The sequence below is a fragment of the Kogia breviceps genome, chromosome 13, assembly GCF_026419965.1.
Source record: "Kogia breviceps isolate mKogBre1 chromosome 13, mKogBre1 haplotype 1, whole genome shotgun sequence".
NCBI classification, from domain to species: domain Eukaryota; kingdom Metazoa; phylum Chordata; class Mammalia; order Artiodactyla; family Physeteridae; genus Kogia; species Kogia breviceps.
The window spans coordinates 71509218-71535240 of NC_081322.1; the positions used below are offsets into that span (position 1 = coordinate 71509218).

At 40.7% G+C, this 26023-nt stretch overlaps 1 protein-coding gene across 2 annotated transcripts in view; it reads left to right on the forward strand.

Annotated features, from left to right (window-relative positions):
• UTRN (utrophin) overlaps positions 1–26023 on the forward strand; it is a 506315-nt gene that overhangs the window by 51845 nt on the left and 428447 nt on the right. The window contains exon 1 of one of the 2 annotated variants that reach the window (XM_067010960.1): positions 10097–10347. The exons of the other annotated variant lie outside the window; for it this stretch is intronic. Coding sequence (XP_066867061.1) covers positions 10254–10347 — 94 coding nt within the window. The 5' untranslated portion in view covers positions 10097–10253. Of the gene's footprint in view, positions 1–10096; positions 10348–26023 lie in introns of those variants that run through there. 2 annotated transcript variants of the gene reach the window in all.

A 26023-nucleotide genomic window follows, 5' to 3' on the forward strand; every position in this document is an offset into this window, starting at 1 on the left:
CTGCTATGGCTGCCTGATACCTGGAAGCCGATTGCTATTGAGGAACATGTACTTCCTCTTGCCTTCATATGGTTTTTGGCTATGACTTTGAGGAAGAGAAGAGGAAGTATTATACAGTATTGGTTACTCTCCGAAAAATAACTTTGAAACCTCTGGGCTTCACGTTGGTTCAGGCAGTGCTGTTACCAGCCAGCAAGCTGCTTCTAGAAGTCCCACGATGGGATAAGAGGGAAGACTTTGGGGCAGGGAGTTGGTTCAGAGGTTCAGAACACCCACAGCATGAATATGCTGTTTTACCCGGTGTCATGAAACCTTAGTTACCTCATGTTTCAAACAGGACTTGAGGTATTGACACAGCTTAACTTGTAAGACTTTTGAAGGCATCCATGCAAATAAATGTGAAAGAACTTTAAAGTTCAGAGGTCCCTAAAATTGGTCAGTTTTCACTGACCAAATTACATACTGAGGTTCCAATAGAAACACTGGTAGTTCCAGCCCCTCTACTGGAACTTGGCAACCTCTGGGAAGTCATTTTTAGTGCAGTATTCCTAATTTAAAACCAAGTTTGTTCTGTTGGCTCTGTTTATAAATCTTTTATAGATAGACAGATTTACTCACGGACGTTCTCTGGAGGAGAAAGATTTTATGGAAAGCGGAGCTTTGTGTGAAATGGTACATAAATGGTCCCGACCTGCAAACTGTGGAATAGCTTGCTTGCCATCAGGGACGGGTGTGGAATAAGGGCCTGGCTTTCTTCTCCTCTTCTTTCTGGATCACCGTTGTTTTCACTTTTGAACCTTCTGGTATTGTTTCCAAGTTCCACCCTCCCATCCTCCTCCCTGTTCTCTGTCACTTCTTAGAATATGTTAATAACAGGCTGTTTGTGCATTTCTTGCCTTTGGCTGTGTTCAGTTCCCCCTTGTTTGGTAGCCGCTGCCCTCTCCTTTCCCCTTTTGCAGGCCCGGGCCTATCTCAGGGGCCGATCCGGGAGGCAGTGACAGTGAGTAACACATACACCCTCTGCAGCACTCTGCTGGCCTCGGAACTGGTTCTCGTCTGCACTGCATGGAACAGAGTAGGCGCTCAGTAAACAAATCAGTTAGCTGACGGGCTCCCACAGACCCGAAGCCCAGGAATCTTGTTCCTAAGTTGCATGGCTCATAAATTCTTGACCGAGAACTCTTATTTGCATTCTCTGTTCCTCACCTGGTTATTGCTTGGAAACTCTTTCATCCTAGAAATCCTGGAACCGAAATACTCGAGGTCATCTCCTTGGCATCGGTTCTGCCTTGTTATTGCCTGGATCCTTCATTTTCTCCCCATTCCCAGTCCTCAGCTGTCACAAGTAGATGATTATGTCTCATTCCCATGGCCAGAGATATGACACATGGGAGTGGGGTGGGTGTTAGTAGGCAGGACTATCTTTGTGTGGTTTCAGCTGCAGGCTGAATATACAGATGACTCACGCAAGTTCATACCCATATCTAATGAGTGGCTTCAGATTTGCATAAGGGCCTAAGAGCTCCACAGGAAACATTGAATTGAGATTGTCACTGCAGGTGACCAGGGAACAAAGTGTTATGGATGGCACATCTGGATTCATAGGCTGTTGTGCCCTATGGGACTCTTAGGTCACCTCTCCCACTAGATGTTTTCACTGCTAACAGCAAAGAATAGTCCCCATGTTTCTTTTCTTCACACCTTCTCATGAAGCTTGAGTGTTCTGGAACCTTCTAGGAACCAGAGAAGTTTCCCTCACAATGGCAGCAGATGTACTTCAAGAACACTCACTGGCTGATCTTTGCTCCACAGCCCTGCAGCTTGCCAATGAGTTTGCCTCTACTCTTATAGCACTTCCATTTCCAAATTAATCCTTCTTTTACATTCCCCAAAACACCCTTCTCGCTTGGTCACAGCTCTCTAGTCCCTTTCTGCAATGCTGCGGGCTGCCCCAGAACTGCTATTTTTTAATCGAATTAATTAATTTATTTTTGGCTGCCCTGGGTTTTTGTTGCTGCGCCTGGGCCTTCTCTAGCTGCAGGGAGCAGGGGCCACTCTTCATTGCGGTGCGTGGACTTGTCATTGCGGTGGCTTCTCTTTGTTGAGGAGCACGGGCTCTAGGTGCATGGGCTTCAGTAGTTGTGGCACGCGGGCTCAGTGATTGTGGCTCGTGGGCTCTAGAGCGCAGGCTCAGTAGTTGTGGCACACAGGCTTATTTGCTCCGCGGCATGTGGGATCTTCCCAGACCAGGGCCTGAACCCGTGTCCCCTGCATTGGCAGGCGGATTCTTAACCACTGCACCACCAGGGAAGTCCCCAGAACTGCTATTTTTGATTTTGGTTGTATCGTAGACCGTGGCACCTCCTTTCTGCATCAGGCGGACTTGTTGTGTAAGCTCTTTTGGTGTGAGAGACTCCCAGGGTTCCTCTCACTGTACTGGTCCACTCTTACTGTTACTCTGATGTCTTGCACATCAGCTCGTGTCTCTTCTTTCAGTAAATGCTCGTGAAGTCCTTACAGTGTTCCAGGCTCCATGCTAAAGGATGACAATACAAAGGTAATTGAGAAATGACAACACTTACTTTTCACCTGATTGATAAAAACAGAACATTTAGAAAATTCAGGAGAATTACTCCCTTTCTCTTTCCTTTTTGGTAATGTTTTAAAATTTCTCTTTCGTTGTAAAGCATTTGAGTTTTATTCGTCTCTTTTGATGTCTCCTTCAACAACTATTCCTGCTCCCTAAAGAACCATGGTGATAACCTTCCTTCCTTCTGCTAGAGTGAGGTGTTTGCTACCTTAGTGGCTGTCCCAGGGACCCCTGTCTTAAGCAGTAGGCACTGCAGGGTTCCAGGGCCCTGGCAGATTGGATCCTGGCTTTTACAGAGCAGTGACATCACTCGGCATCCGTGCAGTGTTGGCCTGTTCTACCGCGATTGCTGTCCGCCACCGGATACCTCACCTCTGTCGGTTCCAGGCAGTTGTCACTTCTGTTTGGAAGCAACACTGACAGTGAGAAACCTGCCATGTGCGCGCGCGCACACACACACACACACACAGACACACACACAGACACACAGACACACACCCTGTTGTGAGAGGAGGGCCACTCTGGGTGGGAACCCTCCTCCCCTCTCTTGATGTAGGAAGAGCACGGGTATACCTACTACCTCTCTCTACCCCCCTCATTATGGGATTTGGTGGTGGTGTTCTTTACCTCTTACTCTCACTGCTTTTGTGCACTTTTCCTGAGATAATTGTAAGAAAGGTTATAATTTTATCTTGAAATACAATGTCTAGGAACTTTTCTTTTAATTCATCATTCCAAGTAAGTGTCTTTGCACCTTAGAAAACAAAACTAAAATATTGAAAATGTGCTTTCTTTCCTCTTTCATTGGCATGTTCCTTAATGTCTGCGTTGGAGATCAGCCTTTGTGTGGTTGGGATAAATGCTAAACTCTTTGATGGTGGGGATTTTTGTGTAGCTCTCTCTAACATAATTTTGTTGGTTATAATGTCATTCAATTCCATTAGTATACTAATATGGAAACAAAGGCATGGTTTTAGACTTTATTTATATCTTTGTGCTTTGGAAAAACAATCTCATGAGAAATCATTCAGCCCATTAAATACCATCTTTGATGTTACTTTTTTGGGTTTGCTTGTTTTTAGAAAAGTTTTCCTGGCTTTCGCTCTTTGTAATTGCAACAGTAGCATAGCAAGTATTTTTAGACATGTTTTGTTAGGATCATGTGAAAAATCTTTTTCATGTCAACATGTTGAATTTTGTTAGTAATCTTTAACATGATCAAGAACTAAGGTAGAATTTCTTAGCTAGAAAAGAATGAGTTTTAAAAAAAATCCCAATACGTTCTTTGATGATTGGAGAAGCCATATTCTATACTTTTACTTAGGTGAAAATATTCAAGAGATTGAATTAAATATCAGCTTCTTGGGCTTCCCTGGTGGCGCAGTGGTTGAGAGTCCGCCTGCCGATGCAGGGGACACGGGTTCGTGCCCCAGTCCGGGACGATCCCACATTCTGCGGAGCGGCTGGGCCCCTGAGCCATGGTCGCTGAGCCTGTGCGTCCGGAGTGTCTGTGCTCCGCAACAGGAGAGCCCACACAGTGAGAGGCCCATGTACCGCAAAAAAAAAAAAAAAAGGCAGCTTCTTGAGGACAGAGGCTATGCCTTTTTCATTTTTGTCTTCTTCTTGGGTGTAGCACTGTTACAGTCAGAGGAGTTGGCTCAGTTGGTGGAGAGCCTTGTGAACTTCACGATTAGACTCCAGCCTCCTTCCTTGCATGGGAAATCTTTAAGGATTTTGAAGCTAGGGAGTTGCAAGTACTTTAGAAAGATCAATCTCTGGAGGCTCTGTGGGAGGGTGAATTGGAGGAAAGAGAGCCTGGAGGCAGAGGCAACATTGGAGGTGAAAGAGGATGTGGTGTGAAGGTAGGTGGGAGATTCATGAGGCCACGGATTTCATAGGTACAGGTCTACACTCCCTCATTTGCAGTTGTAATAGCTAAAAAGAGCTCTAAAAACTGAAAGGTATTTTCTTTGTAATTCATTTGATAGTAAAACCCGAGCTTGACCCGAGCTCATTTGATGGCAAAATTGTGTTGGGATGCTTTTAAAGTCTTTACTTATCCCACTCACCTCATAAAATACACATATTTACTGCAGAAGTATTAGTGTGTTTGATTAGGGGAAATTGCCCTGGATCTCGCTGTTTTTGTTTTAAGGTAATGTATAGTCTATGTGCAGTGTAACTTTCCTCAAACGGGAAAAGTTCTGATTTGGCAACACATCTGGTCTAAGGGTTTTGGACAAGGGATTGTGAAACTCTATTTGACCTGTGTTTACAAGATAAGACTCACAGATTAGGTATGAGGAGCATTGCGGAGGAAATAAACATTTCTAGCCTGGAAGACTCAATGGTTAATGATGAAACTACCTCATCCATATTAAAGAAAACAGGTCTTTTGGGGGGATCAGAAACATTCATTAGATAGTGAATGAAAGGATGCATTTTTGAAGTGTTGCTTGTGTGCAGGATCTGGGATTGAATCATGAACCAGAAAAAGGGAACAATTGGAGAAATTGGAATAAGATCTCTAGAGTTCATTGTACTGCATCAGTGCTAATTTTTTGGTTTCAATAATGGTACTCTGGTTATGTAAGATAACATTTGGGGAAGCTGGGTGAAGGAATATGAAAACTCTGTGTACTATTTTTACAACTTTTTGGGTAAATCTAAAATTATTTCACGTTTTAAAAAATGAGGAGAAAGTTGCTTGTCAAACCAAGAAATGGTATCATCCATGCTCCCTTTAAGTAGAGAGTATCTGTTAGCAGGAATATGGTTTTCTTAGAGATTTTGAACTCTAAAAATGCAAGTTGAGTAGACTTTCAAAGTCAGGTCTTTACCCCCTTCCCATTTTTTTTTAAGGCTGACCTTGTTTTTAACAGAAGATTAATTGAAAACATTTTGATCCGAGAAAAAGGCTTGATCCTAGCTTATGTGCATACAGAAGGGTTACAACATGAAGCCAGTTGTGTCTGGACAGTTCATGGGAAGTGTTGTAACTTGTATTCCCTCACATTTGGTTTCTCTGGTGTTGGAGGGTGTGGTTTATCTCTGGCTTTTGTCTGCTGCTCTGCAGGTTTAGGTGTAGGTTCAGTAGTTAGGACGGACAGCTGTAATAAGATGTGCAAAGCCCAGAGGGTTTGCAGATAATAGAGGGAATGAAGAAAACGTCTGCCTTTAATGGTCAAGGTTGGCTGACCTGGGCTTGGCTGTGCTGATCTGCCCGGTGTATGTCTCCCCAGTGGAAGGCGGATTAGTTTTGAATGCCTCTGCTTCACTCTCTCACTTCCACACCACCTCCTGTAGTTTCAGCTGATTTGTTCTGTAATTCTGCAGTCTACTCCTTTCTTTCCTTTTGGATGAGAGTAAACCTAGGCTGGCAGCCAGTTGCTGTTGAGCTATAATAGAGCTAGTGGTATGTACAAAATTTGATTACTGCTGTCAACACCAGATTGAATAAGAAAGTGCATACCCTAGACAGATACTTGCAACTTAAATGGTCTATTGATTTCACAAGAACTAGAAATGAGGCCACCGTGTTATCTAGCAGAAGAAGGGGTCAGTGGATAGACGTTACAGAGTAGTTTTTAAAAGTGCGCTTCTTTTAGATCTTTTTGGAAGAACTTTCAGATAACTTTGATAAACTGATTGTTGCTTCTGATTTTCTTCAAGTCCAGTGTTTGCAGAAACTCCATTGTAGGCTTGGTACTTGTTTTTGTTCAGTGGTTTGCCTTTCCTGTGTAGAGTCTAGTTTAGAAATTGTACTGGGTGATACAGACCATATTTGCTCCTGAACTATGATGACATTTCCACTTAGCTTAATATGAATGTTTTAGAAATTTCCCACAGTGGAAAGTTCTATTTGACACAGGAAGGTTCAGCGGTCAGTTTCATAGTCAGCTGTATGCCAAGAAATAACGAAAACAATGGATTGTACAGTGCAGCCTTGGGACATGGCAAATGTCTTAGACGATGAATGATCATATTATTAATACATCTTGTAAGGCCTCAGGCCTTGTATTGAAAAATAAGGGAAAAAGTTATTTTTCTTTTTTAACGTCTTTATTGGAGTATAACTGCTTTACACTGGTGTGTTAGTTTCTGCTGTATAACAAAGTGAATCAGCTATACATATACATATATCCCCATATCCCCTCCCTCTTGGGTCTCCCTCCCTCCCTCCCTATCCCACCCCTCTAGGTGGTCACACAGCACTGAGCTGATCTCCCTGTGCTATGTAGCTGCTTCCCACTAGCTATCGATTTTACATTTGGTAGTGTATATATGTGCATGCCACTCTCTCACTTCGTCCCAGCTTACCCTTCCACCTCCCCGTGTCCTCAAGTCCATGCTCTATGTCTGAATCTTTATTCCTGTCCTGCCCCTAGGTTCTTCAGAACCATTTTTATTTTTAAATTCCATATGTATGTGTTAGCATATGGTATTTGTTTTTCTCTTTCTGACTTACTTCACTCTGTACGACAGTCTCTAGGTCCATCCACCTCACTACAAATAACTCAGTTTCGTTTCTTTGTATGGCTGAGTATTATTCCATTGTGTATATGTGCCACATCTCCTTTATCTATTCATCTGTCGATGGACACTTAGGTTGCTTCCATGTCCTGGCTATTGTAAATAGAGCTGCAATGAACATTGTGGTACATGACTCTTTTTGAATTATGGTTTTCTCAGGGTATATGCTCAGTAGTGGGATTGCTGGGTCGTATGGTAGTTCTGTTTTTAGTTTTTTGAGGAACCTTCATACTGTTCTCCATAGTGGCTGTATCAATTTACATTCCCACTAACAGTGCAGGCAAGAGCGTTCCCTTTTCTCCACACCCTCTCTAGCATTTATTGTTTGTAGATTGAAAAAGTTATTTTTTAAAGCGTGTAGCCTTTTTGTATTTTCTTTCCTATGCTTTATGTAGATTTTATTCTGTTTAATTTTTTTAACGGATTAAAAAATTAATATCCTAAAATAGAATGTTTTAGGAAAGAGATAATTAACATCATTGTACATGAATTTGTTCAAACACCAGCGGGGTCTGAAAAATGATAATCCCTCTAAATTAGATTGAGTTAGATTAGATAATCCCTTTGAATTGGAAAATATGTTAACATGAGTTAGATTGGATTAGATTTTTTGAATTTCAAATTAGATAATCTCTTTGAATTTTATTGGATAATCCCTTTGAATTAGATAATGCCTTTGAATTAGAATAGTTACTATCCTTCTCCCAATATCACATTTTTTAGAGAAAAGGGGAAAATGTTGCTAGTGTCCAGATCCTAACTTGTCCCTCCTGGCTTCCTTAAAATTTTGTGATATCCTCAATCTTAAATTAAATCTGGTCTAAAATTTCTTCCTGTAAATAATTTTGGTTATTCACTTATAAAAGTCTGCTTTAATTGAGACTGTTTCTATTTAGGAAGAAGACAAATACAGAAAGACAGGTGGAAAACACTGATTTATAAATTATTAAGTGTCATATTTTCATCGAGAATTTAATTGTCTTGTAAGTTTTCCTAAGCAGCCCTTGGGTAGGGGAAGAAGAGCCAACTGCTTTAGCAGCCTCTTGCTAGAGATATAATCTGAAGGCCAGCAGTATTTAGTGGCTATATTATACCAGATTAAAATGTTGAAATTCTTTCATACCTATTGGAAAATCGCCACTGGTAAAGCTAGACACCTTTAAGATCTTGCTTCAGCACTGTAGCCAGTATCCATTCTGATTAAGTGGTACCCATGTCTTACTGGTTGTTTTGTATTTTGAGTATTTAGCCCTGCCTATATAAGTGGAGACATTTGGGGGATACTGATGCAAATTGGGCTTTGATAACCATCAGGGAAATGTATATCAAACCACAGTGAGATGTCACTTCATACCTACTAGGGTGGCTATAATAAAAAAAACAGATAACAATGTGAGTTGGTGAGGATGGAGAGAATTGGAACCTTCATGAATTGCTAGTGGGAATGTAAGATGGTGCAGCCTCTTTGGCAGTTCTTCCAAAGGTTACCCACAGTGATTATATGATCCAGCAATGCTACTCCTGGGTATATATACTCCAGAGAAGTGAAAACATAGGTCAATATAAAACCTTGTACATGAATGCTCATAGTGGCATTATACATATTAGCCAAAAGGTAGAAACAAATCAAATGTCCATCAACTGATAAATGAATAAATAAAATGTAACATATTCATTCAGTGGAAGATTATTCAGCCTAAAAAGAAATGACATACTGACATACTACAACATGAATGAAACTTTGAAAACATGCTAAGTGAAAGAAGTCAGTCATAAAAGACCACATATTCTACGATTTCAGTTATGTGATGTGCTCAGGACAGGCAAATCTACAGCGACTGAAATTAAATTTTTTTGGTTGACTAAGGCTGGTGGGTAGGGAGAGAAAATGAAGAGTGAGTGCTTTTTGGGGTGATGAAAATGTTCTAAAACTGATTGTGGTGATGGAAACACAACTCTGAAAATATACTAATAACCACTGAATTATACACCTTAAATGTGTTAATTGCATACTATGTGAATTATATCTCAACAAAGCTGTTACAAAAAAAAAGAATTGGGCTTTGACTATGTGATATAATTTGTATCACTGTGCTTTTCATTGTTTCTGTCTTCACAGCAATCCCAGAGACAGGTGAGGTCCCTACTCCCATTTTACAGATTTGGAGATTGAGGCTTAGAGAGAGTATTTTGCCATTCATATGGCTTCTAGTCTAGAAAAATACTGAGATAAGGAGGAGGAGAGTGGGGTGAGTACTGACTGGCTCTCTTTTCTGTATCTCAGCCAGTGGCAGGAAGAGAGATGCCTTCTGATTTAAATCTGTGTGTATCCTGACAAGGGTACATATGTTATGAAAATCTTTGCTTATAAATAGAAAGTTTCTATTTCAAAGCAGGAGAGAAAAAAGAGTTAAACAGGAATAAGAAAGCAGATGAGGCAATGTGGGTAATGATTTTCCTTGCTTGTTGTATGTGTGTGGATGACATCTGCATAAATGATATAGCAAAAGAGCAAGGCAAATACACAAGATAGAATAGGCTGGAAAATATGAATCAAAACTGTTACCTCTCATCTTATTATTCTGTGCGGTTGAGTTTATTTTTTCCATAATAGCAATCTCTAAGGAATGAAGAAGAAATCCTTTTGAGTTTCACTTTTTCCAAGGTGTATATGCATATTAAAGTGAAATAACAAGTCTGATTTATTCTTTGAAGTATAGTTAATATGTAACGAAACTCTTCAGCCCAGTTGTATACTCAGGGCAAACACCTCTGTTTATATTCATAGTGGGTAAGGAGGTGGGTGGAGTTGCCCTTTACCAGCTGACACTGTCAAAAACAGGAAACAAAGTTATAATCTCTTTGTAGTAGATCAGAAACATTCAAAGGCTCTTAGCTGTGACAATTAAAAAAAGCAACAAAAAATGAGGTAAGGAGTTTTCACTAACTGCGAAGTGTGACTTCCTGTCTGGTATTCAGAGGAGATTCAGTTAGGTTTAGTCAGATCCTCTCATGGGAAAAATAAAAGCCACCCCAAAACAGGACATCCCAGTGTGCAGTTCGCAGGCTGCTTTTGTTAAAATCCACTTCCTCTGCATCTTTTTCCTCCTCACTTAAGCAAATGTAGGTGATGAGTGGCCCGGCGGGCACCGCATTTCGTTGGAAAAAGTGCAGATTTCATTTGTCACGGCAAGTAGCTCGCCAGGCCAGCAAACATTTACCAGGTAAGTTTGTCGACTTGCATGACTCCCAGCCCTCCCGCACGTGAGGTTATAAAAAGAGGACATCAGCAAAGACAGGGCTCTCTCAGTCACTTACTGAACCCAGTGTGTTAAGTAATGGCCAGCCGGTGATGGGAGCAGCCCGGCCTGTTCTTCCTGACGCCACATCTGTTGTAGACTCTGAATAGTCAAGACCAGCGCTGTGGGCTTCATCCTTGGCTTCAGCATGCGATTGTTTTCCAGTTCTTGGCTTCTTAGGAAAAAGCGCTCAAGGAGCCATACCTTTGTTGAGACAAATGTACTTCATGTATTTTCAAACTAGCTTAGTATGTGTTGACTGTTTACTGTCCTGTAGAGAAAGTTTCCTTTATGCTGCTGTATGATGATAGCTTACTGTTCTGATTAAAAATGTATTTTACTTTTAAAAATAGTTCAGAGCGGAATAAGGGGAGGATCAGACATTTTGTACTTTTGAGGGGGCTGTAAATGGAGGAGTTTTGCTTTCAGGCGGTCTTGTTCAGAAGAAATGCAGACACAGAACTTCACGTTGGATTGGCCATTGTCACTGGAGTTTACTTCCAGGGTGACCTAGTTTTTCTAATGGGTTCAGGTGTCCATATCTTGTTGAATCTATATATTTGTGTACTGGCCATGTAAGTTTTCTGAAGAAAAAAAAAGACCTCAGGTGATGTGTAGTATTTGGCCTTAGGTATCATGCCTGAATATTGTTACTGTGGGACAACTTTTAGGCTGGCTAGAAGTTTTTAAAAATGGTTTTCTTTCCTGTGGAATTACTCTTTCCCTCTTAATGTTTTCCTTCCTAACTCCATATGAATGATGTGGTAAATGCTGGTAGCCATCCTCTCTCCGGAGCACATTTCAACTAAAACGCTTGGAGCAGCCCATATCTTCTTAGCAAATTTGGTTTCTTGGCCAAGTGTAATAGGAAATCAGTGTGCTACAATTCTCTGTTTGGGCTATTACTTTTCTCTCTTATTTAAAGATCAATGTGGTCTCAACCGAGAATTAAAATACCTATCAGGAACTGAATTAAAACCCCGCGGACAGGAGCAGCATTGCAGCCTGTGGCCTTTCAAAGGTATCTCTTGACTCTCACTTAATCATCCCCCGCCCCCACCCACCGGCATGAATAGTCTTCGTGTTACTGTCTTGCTACAGAGGGTCTCAGGTAACTATAGTGGTTGAAATCAGAAGATAACTAGAAGAAAAAAATACAAACAAACATTTAAATATTAAGCAAACTTTTAAATGAGTAGACTGCAGCTTTAAATATGAATTCTGGTTCATTCAGATAGCATTCTTTCCTGCCCTGTGATCAGTCCAAAGGCTTTAAGAAAATAGAAAGCATTTTAAATAAATAAATAAATAATTTATTTATTTATTAAATAATTATGAAAATAAATTTTAAATAATTAAATAAATTTAAATGCAAATTTTATTTTATTTTTTTTAAATAAATATTTCAGGGCATTCTATTTTAATAGAAATAGAAAATCAGTATTACATGATTTCAGATTCTATAAGGGCCTAGATGCTCTTCTTTTTGGCTGTTATTAATTTACTATTTTCTTGTATCAGCAGGGTAGATCTCTTTAGTGATCTTGTTATAAAGATATAAAAGAGTACATGTTTATGGATGGCATATTCCAACAGTGGCCTTTTTTGGTCTTCAAAGCATTCTCCATTATAGATTAAACTTTGGGGTGAATCCTTTATTTACAGACCTCAAGTAAGCTGGAAAGTGTGATGAAACCATAAGTGTTTTGCATTAAACTCTTGACCATACAGGGGTTGATGTTTCAAATGACTGCTGTAGAACCTAATGGGAATAATAGAACAAGTAATAAAATGGAATAAATTAAAATATATATTTGTTCAAAATTAACCTTTCAGTGTTATTTTTTGAAATGACCATTCTTTTTCCCTTTGTTGTCTTCTAAAACGTGGAACTCTAATTTAGCACATTTGCCTCTCAGCTACCCGTTGAGATATAACAAGGGAAAACTGAGTAAGCTGAAACCTGAGTATCTATATCTATCTATCTTTGATATAGAATCTTTATATTTTAAAATATTTACTTTTCCTTTCCTTAATCTTGATATCTGTGTACAAATGACCAAATGTTACAAATAATCTAATTGAAGGAGAACAAAGTTTAAAAAAAAAAAAATAGGCTTGCAAGTTTGAAATAAAAAATTATTTGGAGCTGTAGGCATCTACAAATGCACAGATGATTTAGGTCTAGAAATTGCCCTGCTCAGGAAGCCACATCTGGGAGGCCTTGCTTTTCTTGCCATCTTTCCTGCTTTCTTGTCGGGCTGACAGGACTCTGTGGCAGCCGTTTTCCTTTTTAGATAAACGGGTTCAAATATTCTCAACCTGGGTTCCACGTTAGAATCACCAGTGTGCTGGAGCCCCACACTCAGAAGCCTGACATGAATAAACCGAGGCCTTGACTTTGTAGCTGTTAAAGAAATTATCCAAGTGATTCTGACATGGATTCAAGATGGCGGTGCACTGGGGAGAGTTCTTGGTTCCCTACCAGACTGGAAACTCCAGGAGAGGGGCAAGAAGGAAGCTTTGTCAGGGCTGTGCCTCCGCACCGAACCCATGCCTGTTAGCAGCAGCGTCTCCGTCTCTGCTTGCGGAATGGTTGGAATGAACAGGTTCCTCTGAGCAGCAAGAGGCTGGATGAGGGCTGGACCTCCTCGTTTCCGGTTTGCGCTGACGAAGGGGCGTGCATTATATGAGACGGTGGCCTGTCTGGAGATGAGCTGTCATCAGGAAGAAGCTCTTGGAAGAGATCACAGGGGAGTAGGCTGGCTCAGGGCACGCCGAGCAGACCTCTCTGAGGAGACGGGGCTCCTGGTTGGTGGCGTCTTCATGAAGAAAGGCAGGTGGAGAACTTCGGAATAAGAATTTCAGCAGGGGCTGAGGTGTCTGTGTGTGTGCATGTGGAGGTGGGGTCAGTTGGGGACACTACAGAGAGGTTGCTCCGAAGGTTTTTGGTGCCAAAGTTAGTTTGAAAGGAAGGGGTGTGATTATCTTTGCCAGATATTAGTGGCTGCCTCACCCGCCTGTTGACTGTATGAGAATAAAGGAACACGTCATTTAAAGTGATCAGAGTGCAGGGACGTTTGTCTGGGAGAATTTCTCAGGGCTTGTGAATTTTTAGCTGATCTTAATGTTTATAAAGAAAATGAGTTGGTGCTTAGGCAGACCAGGTGGAATGTAATTTGCAGAGGCTTGAGAGGAAAAAAGAATTGTTCAGTTGGGCGAAGGGTAGACAGAGTGACTTGTTTGAAACAGAAGAATTTTGGGCGAGGGAACTGAGAAGTGTGATTAACATGGTACTGAAGAAGTGTTTCGGGGCGGGGGGACCTGGGTCGCGGTTCCCCCCCTACGATCGATCGACTGTTTCCGACACTGAACTTCTGAGACTGGTCTCCCAACCAGTCGTACCCCTGAGGGGACTGTGGTCCGGATTAACGATGTAACGTATTTTAAAGCACCTTGCAAGCAATAGTAAGAGTTCCAGGTAAATAAAAGGAATAATATGTTCTGTAAAAATTATAAAAATATAGTCAGTTGACAAAGAGCTTTGCCTGCTACCTGTAGTGTAGGAATGGCTGATCAAATATTATGTTTGTGTGGTACTTAAAATATATTTAAGCGGAAGCTGTGCACTCCGTCATCTTTTTAGCTGTGTTTTTCCTTGGCATTACTTGAAAGGTATGATTGTGACACGGATCCTGGTTTCATGTTTCACTTGGGTTCTTTGACCCTAGTTAGAGGGCACCAGGTGCTTCCTGTTCTGATCATTTGCAAATTCAGGGTTTGGTTGGAGGGCCCCGGAAAGGACTGGTGTGAGAAATAGATAGGATCTGGACTCAGTGATTCCCTTGCCCCTGACCCAATATTTTGACCTTGATTTGAACAGTTCAGTGAACTGGCAGCTCAAGTAGTTTTTTCCCGCTGAACTAGAACTTTAATTGTTTAGCAGAGGAAGATGAGTCATAGCCCAGTCCTACCATTGTGACAAAGTGAAATTTTAGTCCAGGGCTAAAGGAACCCAGGTCAAAAACTTTCTCTCGAAACCACAAAGTATTGAAACTTGGATTGTGAGCTAGGTGGGAATTAGTGAGGCCCCCTCTGTGGGGTTTTCTCAAGTTAATGAAGCATTTTATTGCATTACATTTTGATGCTAAATCTAATTTTTAGTAATATATTTAAATAATCAGCCTCCTTCTTAAAATTTTTCATGCAAAATTAAAATTATACAAAGTGGCAAATTGTCAGTTCCTCTCCGCCTCTATGATCATTGTTACTAGTTTTGTTTGTCCTGCCACACTTTCTTCTATGAATATATAAATTTTGTACAGCTTTACATCTAAATTCCCACAAGCACAGTTTTCCTTTTTAAACGAAAGATGAAACCATCCTGTCATAGCGCATCCCGTTTAAAAAATATTAAAAATAATGACCTGCGTACATATATTTTAGTTCATTTGGGTAACTTCTGGGGCCAATATGCTTTTACTGTTAAACTGCTATCCACAAAGGGCAGAGAGATGAAAAGTAGTAAATAATTGTCTGAACTTGCATTTTTGTGTGTGTGAAATTGAACTTCTCTGCATATGTTTTTCGGCTTTTGGACAAATTCTTCAATGGATTGCCTTTTCATACACTGCCCTTTTTTCTTTTCCCCCCTGTTGTTTGTATCTCTGACTTTTAAACCTCTACTGATTCTGAAGGGAATTCTTGCAAAATGGCAGATTTTGAATGACTTACTTGAGTTTTGAGTTTTAAGATGGTTAACTTCCAACTTAAAAGACAGGCCTGATTTCTGGATCTCTGGGACAGTAGGTTGAGTCTTTGGATTTGGACTCTATATATTCACTTTCTCTTTTGGCTGTGGAAGCTGTCATCATCCCAAACTGTGCTGAGGCTGGTAATTATTTAGGTGCCCTCAAGACAGGTAATTACTTAGGTGCCCTCACTATTTTATTACATTTGCACGTCCCAATAACTTATGTCCATAGGGATGGAGATTCCCAGTATTAGTTTTTAAAATATTTATTTATCTATTTGTTTATGGCTGCGTTGGGTCTTCATTTCTGCACACGGGCTTTCTCTAGTTGCGGCGAGTGGGGGCTACTCTTCGTCGCGTTGCACGGGCTTCTCATTGCGGTGGCTTCTCTTGTTGCGGAGCATGGGCTCTAGGCGCTTGGGCTCACTAGTTGTGGCTTGTGGGGTCTAGAGCGCGGGCTCAGTAGATGTGGGGCACAGGCTTAGTTGCTCCCGTGGGATCTTCCCGGACCAGGGCTCGAACCTGTGTTGCCTGCATTGGCAGGTGGATTCTTAACCAGTGGGCCACCAGGGAAGTCCCCCAGTATTATTTTTAGAATAACCCATTTTCTGTGTAATTTGTGGAACATGTTAGCATTAGCACAAAGGCTCTGGACTTCGACTTACACGGTGGAGTCCCAGCTCTTCTGTATCCTGAGTCTCAGTTTCCTCTCTTGCAAAATGGAGATAATGGGGCTGTTCTAAGTCTTTAAAGGTGTAAGATCCTTTGCGCACTGCTTGGCAAATTGCAGGAAGGATTATAATAAATGCTGGCTGTTTCTGTTAGTAGAGTTTTTAAAGCTAATAACAAAAAAAATACAGTGTAGATATTAAATGAAGATAAAACATTGGCTTGAATGAGGCCCCACGTGCACCATCATAGGAAAAATTTACCAGTTTTTTCTCACCCTTTGATCGAGATCTGTTAGTGATTTTTGACATCAAAGCATCAAAGCTGTAATTCTCTGCTGGGCTTATTTAACCACACATCCCGTAAGTGGCAAGAAATTTAGAGCTACAGGACAGCAAACAGGCTGCAGTTGCTTGGAGAATATCTTTGTGGCAGGGTGCCTGAAATGTTTTGCTGGTTTCAAAGTTCACTTTCATTTGTTCAGAAAGGTTTTTATTGTTTGCAAGCAAGCAAAGCAAGCAAAGGGAAAGGGCACACAGCCTCCCATATGATTCTGTCTGTACTGTGTGACCTGTTTGCCTTTTGGTGCCTTATGTAAAAAGCTTTATTTAGTCTGCAGAGAGGACTATTTCTCCAAATAGAGGAAAACTGTCATAATGGTCTAGAAACATGATAGATTTCAGTTTAATGCCATTGATCCAGATACTGTTAGAGGCTGGGCTACACAGCAGTTGTAAGATAGGCATCTTGCACAGATTCTTCTAGGTCACTTGCATATCGTCAATGGGAATACCTCATCTGATAGCCATGCACTTGGCCTTCTGAGAAACAGCTCCTCCTGTCATAGGAACACTGACCCTTTTCTTCTGTCCCAGCCAGCCCGCCCCTAGCTAGGAACCTGCTGCCAGAATGAATCTTCAGGCTTTTGACCTGGCCTGTTTTCTTGTTCGACTCCTGGATTCTGTGCGTTTACCTTCTGTTTCGACTCTTAGGCAAGAACTCCCTTTATGGTGTTAGAAGGGCCTGGACTGTGTTTGACAGAAGAAATGTGACAGTTTTTCCCAGCAGATTCATTTTCTCCCTACATAACTCCGACCCACCCATGCAGTCTGGTATCTGACAGTACTCTGAGAACTGCTTAGTTAGTTGTTAACAAATATTTATTGTCCAACTCTGAATAACTAGTGTTACAGCAGGCAAAGGAAAAGTATAGTTTGTGAGTTTTTGCGGGGCCAGTGATTTATGGGACATTTGGAGGAGAAAAGAAATAATGAAATGAAATTCATACTATGTTTTATCTCTGACCATGTGAATTCGTTAAAATAATGATTACATTCTATCTTTGCTCCTGTGCATTTAAAAAATCATGGTGGATTTCATAGTGATGGATTTTTAAGCTGGGAAATTACGGATATTTTGCAAATGGGTTGAGGAAGCAGTTCTCATTTTCTCACTAGATCCTTCTTATCCATCCACCCTCCTTCCTACCCATTTCTTTTGCTGTTACAAGAAGAATCCTATATTTTATGATGAGAATTTGTCTGTAGCTAAATGAACAGAGCACCATTTTTAAAAAGTGCCTGAGATTGCATTCTGTGTATTTACTGAATTTGTTGCTAGGCCTTATGCTGCAGAATTTCTCTAAGTAGTAAAATCTAAATAAAAATGAGTGGTGCTGAAGGTAAATCTCCCTCTTGATTACTGTAATAAAGAATTGACATTTACTTCCCATAATTTGGAAGTCATCCAGGAGGTAATATTTGCCTGGTGTTTTACGACGAACCATTCTTATCATATTGGGTTTGTATTAGGAAGAATGCAGGCGTTGATTTCCCTGTAATTTCCTAAAATTTCTCATCTTTGTTTCGTACATGGAGTCGTGCTCAGTTTTCTGTCAACCTCAACCCAGCCACACATGGTTAAGAATGAGAAGTAAGAAAAAAAAAATAAATGATTCAGAGAATACCTGCTGTTTTCTGGGTCCTGTTGTAGTTGCTGGGGTGTTTTAAATCAGATTTTAAACTAAATGATTCTGGTCACCAGCAGCTCAGGACCACTGTGTGGTCTGCAGGCTGCACTTAGATGACAAGGGACGTTTGCACATGTGTGCCGTGTGGGGACATCAGTGAAGTGCCTTAGGCCCTCATTTTCCTGCCTGTTTCCTTAATTCAGATTTAGGTATTCAGTTTTGGGGTAAATTTGAAGGGTAGGGGGCCTGAGTGCTGCTAAAAATGGACACAATGACAATTCTGAGATGCACCTCTTGGCAGGCTGAATGAAGAGGAGACAAAAACATAAAGGGCAAAGAAAGCTCAGAGCCAAACCACCCGAGTCAATATGACATGATATTTTGCTACTGAAGTAGGCAAAAATTGAGAAACCCATTAGCACATGAAAAAGCTCTTCCAGGGAGATGACTGTGCGAGTAAGCAGAGGCCGGATGGTTTCCTGCAGCATACAATCAGGCCTAGAATCCTCTTTGCATATATTGCCGGTAACTGAATTCCAATGAACAAAGCCCCCTTCTCTGTCCCGGAGTGGCCTGAGTTAGACTCATCTGTGCTGCTGGTTTCCAGCTGCTGGGGTTGGTACTTGGTACCCAGTGTTCAGTTACTTTCGGAAGCTGTAAATGTTCTTGGTACTGAGCCTTCCCCACTCTAAGCAGGATGTGTCCTTAAGTTCATTCTACTATTAGGTTAAAACCAACTCACTCCAATGGTTGGTCAAGTAAACCTTTTCTAGGAATTCTTCCCTGCCTTCCAGGTAGGGGTTGGGTGCCCTCTCCTCTTGCTTCTCCCACAGCTTCCCTGCCAGGATCAAAGTCAGTGGTCCCTAGAAGTGTTCATCTGTCCCAGCATTTATGATAGATGTTATAGATCAGTGTTTTTTTTGTTTTTGTTTTTTGTTTTTTTTGGTACGCGGGCCTCTCACTGTCGTGGTCTCTCCCTTTGCAGAGCACAGGCTCCGGACGCGCAGGCTCAGCGGCCATGGCTCACGGGCCCAGCTGCTCTGCGGCATGTGGGATCTTCCCGGACCGGGACACAAACCCGTGTCCCCTGCATCCGCAGGCGGATTCTCAACCACTGCGCCACCAGGGAAGCCCTAGATCAGTGTTTTTGAAAGTGTGGTCTATTGCTGCATTTTAACAATCTCCCCAAGTGGTCATTTTGCCTGTTTGAGAAACTCAGCTCTAGTCTGTGAGCTTGGAGACAGGGCCCATTCTTGTCGTTGAATCCTCAGACCTACCCCAGCTCCTGGCACATTTTAGTTGCTCAGTTGTCTTTTTTTTGTTCTGTGAATGAGATAGAATTCCAGTCAGAAATGTATGGAAAGCAGGCGTGCATGTGGAATCCAGCAGCACAGTCAAAAGCCACCTGGATGCTTCTTGACCATTTTTCTTTATCGTTTCGTAAGTCAACAGTGTGTGAGACTGAAAATGTAATATGGATCAACCAGAATTAGCTTTTCTTATTTTCTTGTACAGAAAAATATACTGTAACTTTATTATGTGTATTTTTACCTTGTGTGAAGGAAATTTTATATTAGGATAGTTACACATTTATAGAAATTAAATGCAGAAATGGTACAGGGAGTTCCCATATACCCCTCACTGCATCCCCTTCCCTCTGTTGTTGATATCTTACATTACTATGTGACATTTACTATGTCACAATTAATGAACCAACACTGATAACATTATTATTCATTAAGTTATTATTAATAACATTAACCAAAGACCTCCTTAAGCGTTGTTAAAAGTTTGTAGATTTACAGATGAAATAATATGTATAACTTGTACCAAGTTTTTTTTTAAGTTAGGGCTTTGCCTTTGAATTTCTACACGCAGTCACAGTTGGCAAGTATATTCACAAAGCAAGTGCGCCAATTCCTGTGATAACTAGATTAAGGAAAAGATTTTTCAGGTGTCATTGGCCTTCTGGGACCTGGAAAAGGGGAAAGTTATTTTCAAAGGCTGACATTCGGTTAATATATCTGAAGTACTCCATATTATTGAAAATATTTGTTGACATCTCAGGTGTTGTTAGGTATGATATTCGTTTTAACTATTTATAGTATATTCAGGCAGAGGTATACTATTAAAAATATGTAACAACTGGTATGGCACGGGACCCCACCAATCGGATTGATGTCCAAATAATCAGAAGGGATAATGGTGGTGAATGTGTTTGTCAATCCTACTAATGTCTAAAATCCCCTAAAAATATCTCCTGACATTGTCAAATGTCTCCTCAGGGGCACAATTGCTCTTGGTCGAAAACCCCGGATAGAAAGCATTTCGATCAGCCTATTACTGCTTTTGTAAGTGCTGTATGGATATTTGCTTTTGCTGTTGTTGTTGGTATCTTCCTTCATTTCAGTTATTGCTGGTGTTTAAAAACATACAGCTAAGAAAGACACACCAGGATTCTTTATACATTGAAATCTCCACATATAAATAGGGCTGTATTTTTGATAAGATTTACTCACGATTTGTCAGACACATACATATATATGGTGGGAAGAAATCTAAGCTCCATGAACAAAGGAGGTTTTCCGCTTTCCTTACCTGCCATCTTCCTTTCTGACCTTGTAGCCCATGACTGAGACAGCTCAGAGGTGTGGAGTTTGGAGGTTTTTGTAGGTGTGGAATGTGGAGACCAGTTGTTCCTCCTTCTCCTTCACACCGACCTGTAGCCTGCTTTGAGCTGATAGTGGCTCAGCCTGGGTAGGAGCTTGTACTTTGGTTCATGTCAGATTCCCCTCCTTTCTGCATGATGATATGTTATTCGTGTCCCGATCCCTGTTATTTGTTAAGTTAATCTTCACTTCAAGGATCTCGGAAGATCACAGCATTTTGTTTTTAGTGATTTCATTTCGTAATATATACTCTGGGGAGGTGAGACTAATATGATATCTACAAATAGTGTTTTATATTTAACCTTCCTATCCATTCCTCTTCAGCATTCTAGAAACAGATGCTTAAATTGTTTAAACAGACAGCCTCCTATTCCTTAGTCTTAGGTATCCATTTTCCTATTGACAGGAGATAGACTTATTTTTTTAATCCTCAGATCTATGAGAACAGAATATCCAATAGGATGTGAGGATCGGACGAAATCCCCTCATGTTAAAATCATCGATTGTAGGACTTCCTGTGGAAACTCTGACGGCCTTATTTTTTTTCTCCTTTGAATTCACTCAGCTGTTTTTGGCAAGTATTTGTCAATATTGATTGATTGTTAAAATAATTATTTACAATATTTAAATCTGAAATAATAAAAATTAATTTTAGTAATTTAAAATTATTTAAAATATGAGATCCTGTTGGTTAATTCATTGTTAGGTCTACTCAGAAAAATTAGGAAACATATTTCAAAAGGCAGGTTTTACATATCAGATCCTGTCAGTTCATTGCTGTAGGGAGAGGAGCAAGGGCAGAGGCTGTCTTTCCCTCACCCCGCCTTGTCCCCAGCACACTTATATTTTGATTGGGGCAGTTGGGCTTTGGAGTCAGACTGCCTGAATTTCAACTCAGGTACCTCCATTTAGTGTACACCCTTGGCAAATTCCTTAATTTTATTTATTTATGTATTTATTTTTAAAAAAATTAATTATTTTTGACTGCATGGGGTCTTCGTTGCTGCACACGGGCTTTCTCTAGTTGTGGCGAGCGGGAGCTACTCTTTGTTGTGGTGCACGGGCTTCTCATTGTGGTGGCTTCTCTTGTTGTGGAGCACGGGCTCTAGGTGCGTGGGCTTCAGTAGTTGTGGCACCCGGGCTCAGTAGTTGTGGCTCCCAGGCTCTAGAGCGCAGTCTCTGTAGTTGGGGGCACGGGCTTAGTTGCCCCGTGGCATGTGGGATCTTCCCAGACCAGGGCTCGAACTCGTGTTCCCTGCATTGGCAGGTGGATTCTTAACCACTGAGCCACCAGGGAAGCCCCCAATTCCTTAATTTTAAATGTCTGTGAGCTTTGCTAAAAAATGGGGTCCATAAAAGCATTTACCTCATATGGGTGTTGTGGGGATTAGATTACACAGTAGCCATGTAGGAAGCATTCAATACATGTTGCTAATAATAGCAACAATAATAATGTTACTAATACTAATATTATTACTATTATTAATACATTTAAAATAACAGTTTAAATTACCTTATGTAATAGAGATGCTATTATGAATCCAACTTAGCTGAATTGAAATTTAATTCTTCTTGCCCATTATCTTTAGGTGATAGTGAACCATGAAATAAGTAAATGATAGAGAAGTAGATATAAAGTCTAGCTAATTCATTCTTACCCTGAACAGGAATATTATGACTTCAGAATTTAAAACACTAACATTTGTTGCTATTCCATGGAAATCCTTCTTCCTAAATGTCTTGATATTAACTGTCTTCTTAGCTTGTTAACTCTTGTGTTGTTAAAATAAGATATTCCTTATTTCATAAGAACTTTCATTCTTTAAGGAAAATTCCAAATTTCTTATCTCCATTGTTGAGTGTTTTTTCTTTCAAAAATCACAGTAATATGAATGTTAGAAAGGAAAAAATATCCATTACTATTTCTGTCATCTTAACAGAATAGTAACTTTCATGTCTTATTTTCCCATTTAGTCTTTATATTCATATCTTAAAATAATTGTAATTATATAAAACTTCTAATTCTTTGTTCTGGTATTTTAGTTTTATTATTATATTTCAAATAAGTAATTTTCATGCTTCCATTGGGTAGTTTTACATAATTTATTAACTCCTTGTTTTTTGGTATTTAGTTTATTCCTAGTTTTTCAAAATTATGTATAACAGTGCATGGAAAAATTATCTTTATTGATCTGTAAAATGGAGATAATAAAAATACCATAGGATTGTCAAGGATTATTTAAGTGAATGGATGTAAAGCAGGGTTTCTCAACCATGACACTGTTGCCATCTTGGGCTAGATAAATCTTTGCTGGGGGAGCTGTCCTATGCATTGTAGATGTTTAACAGCCTCCCTCGCTGCCCACCAGTTTTTTCTTCTCCTTTTTTTTTTGGTACGCGGGCCTCTCACCGCTGTGGCCTCTCCCGCTGCAGAGCACAGGCTTCGGACGCGCAGGCTCAGTGGCCACGGCCCACGGGCCCAGCTGGCACGTGGGATCCTCCCGGACCGGGTCACGAACCCGCGTCCCCTGCATCGGCAGGCGGACTCTCAACCACTGCGCCACCAGGGAAGCCCTGCCCACCAGTTTTGATATACAAAAATGTCTCCAGACATTGCCAGGTGTCTCCTAGAAGTCAGACTCGCTCTCAGTTGGGAACCCTGATATAAAACATTTAGAGCAGCCAGGCACTGCTCTAGTGTGTGCTATATAAATATTTGTTATTACCATTATTGATATTTGCTGCCATTCTTCATTTCAGTTACTTATTTCTGATATGTTCCTAGAAATAGAATTTCTGGGACAAGAGGTTTAGTTTTAGGGTTTCTGACGTGTATGACTAAATGTTCTCCAGAAGGACTGTGTTAAGTTTAATGCCATCAGTTGTATATAAATATGTCAATATCTCTGAGCTCCAGCCAGTATCCAATTGTGAGTACCACATGTTGTTTTAGTTTCACTCCCTATAATTACTAGTCAAGACAAGCGTTTCCTATGTTTCTTTATTTGTATTGTCATATCTGAGGATTCTGGCTTATCCACCTCCCACACACTGTTTTTTGAGCTGCTTTGCCATCCACCACTTGAAGTTGAAAAGTCATACCCTCAATAACCAAGTCTGTATTAAATCTCTTTGCTTGACCTTTAATAGCATCCAAATTGAACATGGTTGAGGTCCTTTCAGATTACTGGGTTTTACCCAAACAGTCCTTTGCTGTTTCAGATTAAGACACAGTAATTGACAGTGTCCCATAATATGAGACCTTTCAGGATTTAAATATAAGGTGGCGTCCTCTTTTTTTTTTTTTTTTTTTTTGCGGTACGCGGGCCTCTCACTGTCGTGGCCTCTCCGGTTGCAGAGCACAGGCTCCGGACGCGCAGGCTCAGCGGCCATGGCTCACGGGCTTATGCGCTCCGCGGCACGCGGGATCCTCCCGGACCGGGGCACGAACCCGCGTCCCCTGCATCGGCAGGCGGACTCTCAACCACTGCGCCACCAGGGAAGCCCCATCCTCTTTTTTTGAAGGATATTTTTGTGGAAAAGCGCTCAACCTTATATTCCGTTATATGTGTCATCTAACGTGGTTGCCTCCGGTTTATCCTTTTGGAAATAATCCCGATCCTAGCTGTAGCAAAGGCTGTTGGTGCCCTAACCGTAACCCCTGCTTTGAGCACTTTGGTGCACGGGGACTGCCAGTTCAGGCGCCTGCATTCTTTTGCTTGGCTGGAAAAACTCACACCCAGGCTTGGCAGGAAGTGCCAGCCCCCAGCAACCCACTGCCAGTGACTGCTCTAGTATAAATCCCTAGCTCTCTTGCATCTCAGGTAAGATACCTTTGAGATGAGCATTTTACAGTGGTTCTCCCAAGTTCCCTATTGAATTAAGATTCAGTGATAACTTAACTGAAAATGACCCTTTTGCTGGCTACCTTTTCTTTCCGGTCTCAATGCTTCACTCCTCACCAGTGTTTCCTGGGATCACCTCCAAAATAAACTACTTATAATATTATAAAATATTTCAATTTGGGGCTTAGTCTAGAAGGCTGTGTTTGCGTTAAAAGCATCCAGGAATTGAGGGGGAGACCAGATGGGTTTATTTCTGGATCCTAAAAGGGATGGCTGATAAGGTGCCTTTTAAATTAGAGAACACACGTTGATTCCACCTATTTTTTCATTATGCTACCACTGCCTTACTAAAATTTAAAGAATAAAAACAAAGGCCACATTAATAATAGTTATAATAATAGTAATGGAAACAAAGAAAATGAGTAAAATATTTGCCTTGCTAATTTAAAAAATTAACTCATTGGAGCTGATTTTTAAAAAGTAAAATTTGGCTAGAATGTAACAGCTACATTTCTTTAAACGAGTGGAGTCAAAATGCTGAGGTCCTGGTGTGCTCACCCTAGACAGGGTAGAAATTTCCCCCTGAGGCACTCACTGAAAGAGCCCACGCAAGGAAGGGAGGTGATCAGCACATACAGAGGCACCTGTATCCCTGCCCCTCCCGAGACCCTGCCATCGCCCCATCACCCAGCTGCTGTCTGTCAGTATACCCTCTTCTGAGTACAAACCTCCAGGAGCACTCATCTAAAAGTCACAGAGCTGTGATGTTTCCTCGCCAGCACAATGTTAAACGTAGGTTCTAAAAAGCGGAGGTCATTCCAAGGGCCTCAATGACCTTAGCTGTGAACATGACCCAGAGTGACCCACAGTGAATGCTGGCTCACATAGGTTTTACATTTTTCATGTGAAAGTTCTTCCTTTGTTGTTTGTGATTAATAACTGAATAGGATATAGAGCCAAATGATTTCATTGTTGAACACAGACTTGAGGTCATGAGAAACTGCCTGTTCAAAGTAAACTTTGCTAAGATATGGAGAAGAGGTCTCCATTAACACCTGGATAGTTTTTGAAGCAAGGCAGAGAAAAAAGGAAAAAAACGTTAAATGTCATTCTTTATATGATGTGAAAGTTGATTTCAGTTGGGTGAAATGATCATTGGATCCTCAGGATAGATGATGACCTATGAGGCTGAGTTTGCACTGTAACACTTTGAAATAAAGGTGTATTTGGGACCTTTGTCCAGAATAGAAATGTGGTGAAGAGTTAGTTATAGGTATGTCTACTTTGTTAATAGCTTGATTTTTAAGTTTGATATTGTATTGGTTTGCTATTTGAAATATGCTTTTGAATTAAGTTTCTTAGTACTTAGCACTTTGAATTTCATGTTTTCAGAAGAATTTAAGAATAACACATGATTTAGGAGTAGCACATAATAATTTACTATTTAAAATTAAAGATAGAGAGACAAATAGACAAACTATTATGATATGAAACCCAATATCTTCCGGAACTATATTTTGTGCTTACCTTCTTTTCTATGTGTTTTCTAGGCTTTTGAGTCAGAAGTTAGGAGACGATTGACTTCTAGTCTGTCCATCTTTACTTGTCCCATTGGAGATGGAAGTGCCCCAGCTCCTAGTTATATATTTATGTACACATGTCCATTGGTATGGTGAATTGCCACAAGATCTAGTAG